At 30.2% G+C, this 10,934-nt stretch overlaps 2 protein-coding genes across 2 annotated transcripts; both read left to right on the top strand.

Moving 5' to 3' along the window:
- The first annotated feature begins 1,670 nt into the window (after positions 1–1,670).
- On the top strand, positions 1,671–4,667 carry LOC131629271 (uncharacterized). The gene has a single exon (XM_058900072.1). It carries the CDS (start codon positions 1,671–1,673, stop codon positions 4,665–4,667), a length of 2,997 nt encoding a protein of 998 aa, XP_058756055.1.
- Positions 4,668–5,549: 882 nt separating this feature from the next.
- Positions 5,550–7,734, top strand: LOC131629270 (uncharacterized). The gene is made up of 7 exons (XM_058900071.1): positions 5,550–5,702; positions 5,781–5,975; positions 6,828–6,844; positions 7,055–7,159; positions 7,259–7,328; positions 7,407–7,502; positions 7,598–7,734. Exons 1-7 carry the CDS (start codon positions 5,550–5,552, stop codon positions 7,721–7,723), a joined length of 762 nt encoding a protein of 253 aa, XP_058756054.1. The 3' UTR covers positions 7,724–7,734.
- Positions 7,735–10,934: the final 3,200 nt, after the last annotated feature.

The following is a 10,934-nucleotide window of genomic DNA, read 5'->3' as shown; positions in this document are numbered from 1 at the left end:
CTCTGATTTTCAAAAACACAAAAGCAAAGAGAAAAGTCAGTTCGTGTATCTCTCCACGAGAGGTATGGTAAAAAACCGAGGGCGACAACTGTGATGTTTCATACTTGAAATTCTACCTTTATATGCATTCCAGTAGTAACTTTTATAATCAATTGTTCTGAAATCCTTATATCTTTATAGTGATTAGGGCGTCAATTCAATGTACTTAAATGTCTTCGTCTCATGAAGTTCAAAAATCCTTCTATCTTTATAGTTTCTAAATAAATGGTTAATTTATAATCTATAGTGTCTTAGAACGGAAGGTTGATTACGTTGAATCGTGTGATTTTGATGTGGCGATAATATAGTCTGCATTATATAACAAAAAGGATAGTTAATTAATTCTGCATCAACTATTTACTTTGGTTTGAATCCATTAGTTTGTTTGGGACCCTGTAATATCTGAGTAAAAGTGAAGGAGGTCTGGTGTTGGGCGATCTGTTTTTTGCTTGGTTGGTTCGTTCCAGCTGGTCGGTGCGGTGCTCGTTGTGTCAATCTCTGGCAGGATCATTGCAAAAGTCTTACGTGAATTTTGAGGTTAATGTGGTGCTTGTAGCTGTCAAGGTGCGGGCGGACGAAACTCTAGATATCCAAGTAGTTGTTTTGTCATGTTCTTTTTCTAATGGCTGTTTCAATTTACTGCGGGCATGCATTGGATTGGACCAACAATTTCTGCGTCAATTAAGTTTTGTACGCGGCTACCTAATCCTTACTGTTATTCGATTTCATAAGGGTGGAAAGATTGGTGGCATGATTTCTGGGTCACTACTCACAAATAATATATTTCCATCATTTTCAGATAGTTGATCATATTGTTAGATCATCCTTCTGAGAACAGTCAAGAATGTCAAACAAAATTCATTTCACAATAAATAATGACAACAAAGTAAAAGGAAAAAAAAAACATATATCATGAGAAAGCTAGAGTGAATACCGTACTATTTGAAAGAAGTAAAATTTTAGCAGCATCACATGCATCAAGTCTACATCCACTAATAATACAAATTGTAATCAATCAGCACGACCCTATAAAAATTCATAATACACTTTTGTTTCTTATTATGTTGACTTTTAAAAAATTATTTTTTAGTTTGGTTTAATTAAATTGTTATAAGTCCATTGGTCATTGTTATTGATAATTGTAAACTTGTGTGGCTAACTTTTTAGGTACTTTGTTTCTATAATGCAGTTTCATTTCATATATACAAAGTTCATCGTATTTGACGGAAACCGAAGAAATAAACTGTCAATTAAATTAACACGTAAGGTATGAAGTTTTAAATCTAGTTATGCAAAATATTCAGGTTGCTACAATATTCTATTTATCATGTAAAAAATTGGCTCCAAATAATTAATTAAAATAATAAATACAAAACAATTAATTAAACTAAAATAAAGATATTGGAAAAGAAAGTAGCATGATAAAAATTTTGTCCCACGTCAATAAAATTTAAATTTAAGTTGTTTTCAAGTTTGATCAGTATTGTCTCACATTGACCATTCATTATAAATATACATTGATGTGCCTAGTATACCTCACTTGCTGAAAGAGTTTGCCTTGTATCATGAGAACATACACACTTCTTTAGGATAAATAATACTAATGGACATACGTACTTGAACACTTAGGAATGCATGGTATTTGCAAAAATTATACGACATGGACATGGCATGGAGAATTGTTAGACCCTCCAAAGGGCTCTAAAAAACAAGAGGTTGATGTAGAGATGGGCGATCAACTAGAAGAAATGATTTGTGATATTGGTCAAGACTCTTTTCAGCGAGCATATGTGTATGATACTCTTGGTAGTGACAAAGAAATTCCTTTGTATCCGGGTTGTAAAAACTTTACACGATTGTCGGCTATATTGAGATTGTTCCATTTGAAGGCAATAAATAATTGGACTGATAAGAGCTTTACAGAATTGCTCGAGTTACTGAAGGAGATGCTTCCAGATGAGAATACATTGCCACATCGTACATATGGGGAGAAAAATATATTATGTCCAATGGGTATTGAGTATAAGAAAATACACGCATTCCCCAATGACTGTGTATTGTATTGGAAAGAAAATGAAGGCCTAGACAAATGTCCCAAGTGTATGGTTTCACATTATAAGAAGAAAGGTGACGATGAGGGTTATGAACATATCACAAAAGGTCCTCCTGCAAAGGTGTTATGGTATCTTCCAATTATTCCAAGATTTAAGAGATTGTTTGCCAATGCAAATGACGCAAAAAATATTAGATGGCATACAGAAGAGAGAAAATGTGATGGAAAACTTCGTCATCCAGCTGATTCTTTACAAAGGAAGAAAATTCATTCATTGTTTCCGAATTTCGGAAATGAGCCAAGAAACCTTAGACTTGGACTTTCTATGGATGGAATGAATCCATATGGTAGTTTAAGTAGTAATCACAGTTCATGGCCTGTTATCTTGGTTAATTATAATCTGTCTCCTTGCTTATGCATGAAACACAAGTATGTTATGTTATCAATGATGATTTCGGGACCAAAACAGCCAGGAAATGATATAGATGTTTATCTCAGTCCGTTGATTGAAGACTTAAAAAGACTGTGGGAGGAAGGCATTGATGTATTTGATGGGTATTCATGTGAAAATTTTAAATTGCGTGCCATGTTATTTTGTACAATTAATGACTTTCCTGCTTATGGGAATTTGTCTGGTTATAGTGTTAAAGGGCATAAAGCGTGTCCTATATGTGAAGAAGACACATGTTATCATCAATTGAAACATGGAAAGAAAACTGTTTATCTTGGACATCGAAGATTTCTCAAACGTAATCATCCATATCGAAGGTTGAAAAAGGCATTTAATGGATATCCAGAGAATGAGTTAGCTCCTAAGGCCTTAACTGGGAAACAAGTATATCAGCGGGTCAAGAACATACATGTTAGTTTTGGAAAGAAACAAAAGCATTCTACTGAAAAAAAGATATGGAAGAAGAGGTCATTGTTCTTTGATCTTCCATATTGGTCTAGTCTTGATGTAAGACATTGTATTGATGTTATGCACGTGGAGAAAAATGTTTGTGATAGTGTTATCGGAACACTTCTCAACATTCAAGGCAAGACAAAGGATAATTTGAATTCACGTAAAGATCTTGTTGAAATGGAAATAAGAGAACAATTAGCTCCAGAATCGAGAGGTAAGAAGATATATTTGCCACCAGCATGCCATACATTGTCGAAAAAAGAGAAAACAAGTTTTTGTGAGTGTCCACAAGGTGTAAAAGTTCCACAAGGGTACTCTTCAAATGTTAAAAGTCTTGTGTCAATGAAAGATCTCAAGCTAGTTGGATTAAAATCTCATGATTGTCACATATTGATGCAACAACTAATTCTAGTAGCTATTCGTGGAATCTTACAAAAAAATGTTCGACACGCCATAACTAGATTATGCTTATTCTTTAATGATGTGTGTAGTAAAGTGATTGACCCTGAGAAATTGGACGAGTTGGAAAATGAGTCTTTTATTATCTTGTGTCAGTTGGAGATGTTCTTTCCACCGTCATTTTTTGACATCATGGTTCACTTAATAGTTCATATAGTGAGAGAGATTAGAATATGTGGACCTGTTTATCTAAGGTGGATGTATCCTTTTGAACGAGACATGAAAATCTTGAAAGGCTATGTGAAGAATCAATATCGTCCTGAAGCATCTATTATTGAAAGGTATATCACAGAAGAAGCAGTTGAGTTTTGTACAGATTATTTATCAAATGCAAAACCTGTAGGCCTTCCTAAGTCACGTCGTGATGGAATATATGATGGTAAGGGTACGCGTCTAAAGGTTAAGCACATGGCTCATGCAGAAGTATTTCAAGCACATTTGTATATTTTGAATAACACTATTGAGGTTGAGCCATATTTTTCTAGACATAAAACCATTGTCAAGGAGATGTATCCTCGAATGAATGGAAAATGGTTGTTGAATGAACATAACAAGACATTCCTAAAGTGGTTTAAAATCGAAATTATGAATGATCATACTGCTTCTGATACATTAAAATGGTTAGCAAATGAGCCTAGCTTTAATGTCTTATGTTGGAGTGGATATGATATAAACAAATTTTGCTTTTGTACCAAGTCACAAGATGACAAGAGTACCATGCAAAATAGTGGAGTCATGGTTATGGCTTCTTCGATGCACTTCTCTAGTTCAAAAGATAAAAACCTTGTTCTGGCATCCATAGCTTATTTTGGTATCATTGAGGAGATTTGGGAGCTAAACTATTGTAAGTTTAAAGTGCCTATTTTTAAATGTAAGTGGGTTAATAGTAACACTGGTGTAAAAACTGACGAATTAGGATTTACACTAGTTGACCTTGATAAGGTAGGTTACAAGGATGAACCTTTCATTATGGAAGTCCATGCAAGACAAGTGTTTTATGTCAAGGATCCCTCGAACAACAAATGGTCAGTCGTCCTCCAAAGAAGAAGCATTCATCAGAGTGATGAGAATGAAGATTTGCCTTTTGATATTGGGGACATTACTACTTTTTCAGCCCAAAGACCATCTTTCAGTAATGAAAATGAAGTGGATGATGTGTATGCCACTCGTTATGACCATCAAGAAGGGATATTGGAGGATAATAACAAATGAGAAGATAGGACATTCTGCTAGGTTTATATTTGTTAGTTTTTATCCACTTTTATATTGTTAATTTTTATTTTTATTTATTTAGTAATTTCTATTGATAAGTTAACTGACACATTAATTTATTATGATAAAAAGGGAAGGATGGTTGATTCACCCGACTCTCTTCCACAAAAGAAAAAAACAAGAGGTGCCACGACTATGTCACGATTCATTGGAACTATAGAAGCTGGTAAGAAGTGGGAGGTTGATTTTGACGAAGTTACGTTTGCACCTAGTGGAAACAATGCTGCACAATTTATTAGTTATGTATCTTACCTTGCACGTAGCAAGGTTAATATTAATGAAAAAACATGGAAAGACGTAAGTGAAGTAGCGAAGACTATGATTTGGCAAGAAATCACGGTAATTACTATTAAAATAATTCTTTGAAAGTTATATTTTTCTTAATACTCATATATAGTTACTAATATTTGCAATTTTTGTAGGATAAGTTCACTTGTCTAATTCCCATTGACCCTGAAAATGACAATGTAAGAAGAAATGGTTAGTTTATATTGGGGATCGTTGGAAGCAATTTAAGACATATCTCACCAACACCTATGTATTTGGGGATGGAGATAAAGAAGGCAACTTAACACCAGTGGTTAAGTATAAATACATCTCCGAGGAAGATTGGAATAAGTTTTTTCAGGACCGGACCAAAAAAGAATTTCTGGTTTTTGAAATAAAAGATTTTTGTTTGACTTAACTAATTTTGTTTTTTTTGTTGATTTTTTTATTTTGTTACTTTTATAGGAGAAAATGGAAAAAGGCAAGAAAAATGCATTAAAAAATGTTCACCCCCACTGATTGTCTCGAGGGGGTTACAATAAGCTTAAAGCCAAGATGATGGAAGAAAGGATGAAAACAATGCTTGAAGAGGGCACAAGTTTGAGTGATGTTCCCATGCCAAAACGATATGAAGTATGGTTGACGGCCCGACAAAAGAAATCAGGAGATTATACATCTGAGGCAACAACTTTGGTAGCTTCTAAGATTGTAAGTAAATATCTTTTTAGTTAATACTTTTAAATTTAATTTGTGCACTGTTTAAAATTATGTATGCATATGTTGTAGGAGGAGTTAGTTGAAAAAAATATTCAAGGTACTTATGTTCCCGAAGGACGTGAAGATATCTTGACTAAAGCAATTGGAACAAAAGAACACCCAGGCCGTATCCGCACTGAAGGTCGATTTGTTGGCTTTAAAGAATATTATGGTAAATCTTCACGCTCCACATCAAAAGGTATCTCTATGGATGATCTTCATATAGTGAGTCAACAAATGGAACAGAAAATAGAAAAAAAAAACTAGAGAAGAGGTTGAAAATGAGTTTGAAAACAAATTGAAGGAGATGGAAAAGATTCAAAAGGAACAAATGGAAAAGTTTCAAATAGAGATTCAAATGAATTTTTCACAACAACTAAATGTGCTAAAGGAGGTAAGAATTAATGTCCATATTTTTCTAACACTGTGTAGAGATGAAAATAGTAATAATAATTCATACAGTTAAATAGTATATAGTCTTGTTAGTGAGATTACTATATACACTTCTCATATATGATTTGTAAATGGTTCATTGTTTTAACTTTTTTACAACATATGGAATCTATTGGGATGAACAATTGTGATGCTCAACAAAATATTATCTCTCCCCAGGATACAACAACTAATGGTAGTTACTCTAATGTGGTTATGGCAAATGATGAAGATTTCATCAAGAAAATTACCATTTTTAAAGAAAAGATGATAAATCTCAAAAAATATATTTTCAAAATTAAATTGGATCACGACAAAATTGAACCATACTTCTAGGTTGATATAGATGACCTTAATGATTTGATTATGGGTAACCATTGGCTTTCCATGCATATTTTGTCCGTAAGTATAAAATTTTATATATATATATATATATATATATATATATATATATATATATATATATATATATATATATATATATATATATATATATATATATATATATATATATATATATATATATATATATATATATATATATATATATATATATATACACACACACACATATACACATATATATTAAATAAATTCATTTTTTATATTGATTAATTATAATTTATATTTGTTTCAACAATTTAGATATCTGTATCGCTGGTGTATCTCCAATTCCTCTAGCGAGCAATTTGGTTTCTTTGATCCTTTTAGGACATTTAATAACAAAATAAGATGTATACTCATCCTAAAAAATGTTTTTTAGGACCACGTTTGAATCTGTAAGTGCATATTACTAATTAGATTGTCAATTTTTTTGCATGTAATATTTTTGTTTATATGTGCTTCTAACAAAATTGTTTGTAAATTCTCAGCAATCATTGGCAATTACTTGTAGTTTGTCCAGATGATAATATTATTTATTGGTTTTGTTCGCTTGGAAATCAACCAAGCAAATCTTTTAAGGACACGCTTCTAAGGTAAAATATATCTTTTAAAATTTATTTTGAAGTTTCTCTATTGTTTGTCTTTATATGTTTACTTAACATAATTAGATTTTTTTAAATTATTTTTATTAGGGCTATGAGAGGCTATAACATCTTGAGAGGTCGTATTGCGAATAAAAAGCCTAATTTTATAACTATCAAGGTAAGTAAATAATCTTAAATTTATTGATATTTCATATATATATATGATTATATGCTTTTTTAATCATTTAATTTGTAGGCACATCAACAAAAAAATAGTTGGGCTTGTGGCTATTATGTAATGAAAAATATGTTTGACATTATTCAGACGGGTATATTTCAAGGATTACATGAGGTAATAAGAAAAGATTTCAATATTTAATATGGAAATCACATCACTTCATGTTTTAACATGTTCTCGTTTAATTAATCTTATGTTTATATTTGTAGATATATGATGATCCATCATCATATGACAAAGATGTTATTGATAATATCCGACAACTTTGGGCTCAATTCTTTTTGCAAATAGTTGAAGAACAACATCAACTTGAAGAGAAAGAAATAAGGAGTTAGATAAAAGACGGTGTTTTATAAGAATTAATATTGAATTATTAATTAACAGTTTTTTACATAATTTTGTATTTGAGTTTGGGTTTATTGTGTATGGTATAATTTGTTGAATTTAAACCAAAATTGTGAGTTTAATTTTGTTCAGTTGAAACAATAATAAAAAGTTTATCGGTGACATATGCATCCCCAACTTGATTTAAGATTAAACAATTATGTTATGCCTTTTTTCCATCCATTTTAGAAAATACTATTTGTTGAGGGTTCATCTAAAATCAAATGACACTCGATGTCATTTATAACACTAACTTAAATAAAAAACAGGTGTGATATGTATGCTATACAAACAATTTAAGAAAAAAAATTAGGTGTGAAATGATGGTTTCTAATCAAATAACTCCGTCAAACTTTTAACACCCAATTTTGGAGAAAATTTGTACGATATGTATGTTCTACATCTTTTATTAGGTAAAAACAGGTGTCATAAGTTAATTTTAAATCAAACTACTCTCCATTAAACTTTAACACCGGTTTATGGAAAAAGTAGGTACGATTTATAAGTGTTTACACCTCTTTAAAAGAGAAAAAAGGTGTCAAATGTGAGTTTTAACACCCATATGTAACACTTATAATACCAGTTTATCGTCGGTGCTAAATTAATTTACCATACCCTTTTTAAAACCGGTGTGAAAAACATACTTACAATACCACTAGCAACAACACCGGAAAAAATCAGGTATTAAATCTTTAAAAAAGTGGTGTTGAATCCCTTATCTACACTAGTGTGAGACCCAATTAGACACCTTCGTAACCTCTATGTGAAATATTCATCAATAGACTATGCATTAAAAACATGTTTGCTTTCAAAGAAACTACAATTTGTTTTCTGTGTATGTTTTCAACGACCCCTAATTAAATTAAGAAAAAAACTTAAAATAACATGTAAAATAAGTAACCTTGAAATATCAATAGTGCAAAATAACTACCAAAAAGAAACATTTTTATGGATGCATATGGGATTGAAATACCTATACATAAAAGACAATTATGAAAGTATGTGATTATATATATATATATATATATATATATATATATATATATATATATATATATATATATATATATATATATATATATATATATATATATATATATATATATATATATATATATAGAATTTTCAGTTCCTACCATGTCTAAGGCAGGAACAAATTAGTTTTTTACCCTACATATATTTTTTGGTTGTACACGTCAATGATGTAAGAAGAACTAGTAAATATTATGTGTCACTATTTTGTAATCAACCATTTAAAATTAATAAGATCAGATATCATTCAACCATTTATGTTATTCAAAGAAAATATTGTGACAAAGATAATAAAAACCTTGTACTTAAATTTGAAAAATGTGTCCATGATTAAAATGGGAAAGAAATAAAAATTGTTTAGATATTAAACATAAATTTTGTTTATTTGCAAATTTTTGGAAAAAATTATATTGAAGTTTAAAATGGAAAAAACAAATTAGATGGTTATAATTTTAACTTATGTTATATGAAGTATTTTTCCTTTTTAGATGGCTTTATACAACTCATTAAAATGTTAAATATCTTAAAGAAATTCTTTTACTAAGTAATAATTTATTGACAAATGGAAAAAAAAAAAACTCCCAAGGTAAATGCATAACGTTTGAATTCTCTTTTATTATGTTTCTATAAATCATTTCGTGAAGTTCAATGTTTTTATTAAACAGATTGAGATAAATTAAATATGCATTGAACAAGGTTGAAATTTCTTCATAACTTTTATTTAATTACTAAAGTAATTCACTAAAATTCAACAAATATCAAAAGAAAATCTTTTCATCAAATTTAAATCTCATTTATTCAAGATTTCAGCCTATAAATTGAATAACTTTGTTATAATTTTTAGTTCATGAGTATACTAAAGATACACTATAATCTGTCAGTAGAGAAGAAGTTATAGAAGAAGTTTTGATCTCTCATTCTTTTTTTGCATATATATTGGTTCGTTATTTTTTATCTCTCATTTTTATTTTTGTTTTCCTCTCTCTATGTCTCATAGTGCTACCGCCAACCTCAGCTTCTTAAGTAAGTACCTTATTTCAACACCATCTTATTAAAGCCTAATCTCTCATGAATAATTTTTGGTTGTTAATTTTTTTAAAAATTACTTCAATGGTGGTCTCTTTCTGGAAGTAATGTAATACACAAATTGCAAAGTCCGCGCTTTCTTTCCTACAATGAACAGAGGTACTACCTATATGTTACATTTCTTATTTTTAGTTTTAGATGTTAACATTCTTTTATTATTTGTTAAATTGTAGATCTCATGAGAAAAGAAGTGTATGTTTAGATGAAATTTATATATAATTAATAATCTTTGATTTCTCTTTTGAGTGTAAGGAGTTAAAACCCTATGGCTAACGTAGACACTTGTATATAATCATTTACAATATACTATAGATTTTATATCTCTTATTACTGATATGTGTCTCTTATTTTTTATAAGGTTGTTGATATGATTAGAGTGGAAACTAATGGTATTTTCTTTGAAAACAAATATGTTTTTTAATCTCAATCTATTAATGAACAAACTCTTGTAGAGGGGTACAAAGGTGTCAATTTGGTACTCAAGTGACTTCCTATTCACTTTCATTGCTAATTTCTCGAGCTATAGTATTTTCTTGTTTGTTCTTGGGACTTTAAATATTGTCTACGTAGAACTCTATCACTTTTAAATTATGTCTTAATCACTTTAGTACGAGTTGCAAAATACTATATGTCACAAGCTTATAAATTGTTGGCTTATATTTTGGTTCAATTGCATTTGCTTTAGAGTTTTCTCTTAAGGCTCATGAGATATGTCTTGCAAGCGATTCTTCCAATTCAACTAATATAACTGCAAGTATTATAATGACAACAAACGTTATTTTAGAGGCAGCGGGGTGAATTGAAGGTAGGAAGCTGATACTAGTGAGATCTACTTCAAATTCATTTCATAGCCCCTAAAAGTAATGTATGTTATGTTTATCATACCTTATGTTATAAGGAATATATTTGAAGACTCGCATGTAGGATATATTTTACGTGAAAAGTTCTTAGTTAGAAATTATAAAGAGAATTAAGGTGAAGCAAATATGTGAGCCAAAAAGTTTTTGGCTTACTTTATAACATATTTTGCATATATTGGCAAAG

The sequence above is a fragment of the Vicia villosa genome, unplaced genomic scaffold (assembly GCF_029867415.1).
Source record: "Vicia villosa cultivar HV-30 ecotype Madison, WI unplaced genomic scaffold, Vvil1.0 ctg.000540F_1_1, whole genome shotgun sequence".
Classification (NCBI taxonomy): domain Eukaryota; kingdom Viridiplantae; phylum Streptophyta; class Magnoliopsida; order Fabales; family Fabaceae; genus Vicia; species Vicia villosa.
This window is presented reverse-complemented; position numbering and strand designations above follow the sequence as displayed.

What these genes read in the sequence shown, in the direction of transcription:
- LOC131629271 (XM_058900072.1), top strand. Translation starts at nt 1,671, where the DNA reads ATGCATGGTATTTGCAAAAATTATACGACATGGACATGGCATGGAGAA.
- LOC131629270 (XM_058900071.1), top strand. Translation starts at nt 5,550, where the DNA reads ATGATGGAAGAAAGGATGAAAACAATGCTTGAAGAGGGCACAAGTTTG. An exon ending in TTTAAGGACACGCTTCTAAG is followed by an intron (nt 7,160 to 7,258) that starts GTAAAATATATC and finishes TATTTTTATTAG; the next exon opens with GGCTATGAGAGGCTATAACA. An exon ending in CTAATTTTATAACTATCAAG is followed by an intron (nt 7,329 to 7,406) that starts GTAAGTAAATAA and finishes TTTAATTTGTAG; the next exon opens with GCACATCAACAAAAAAATAG.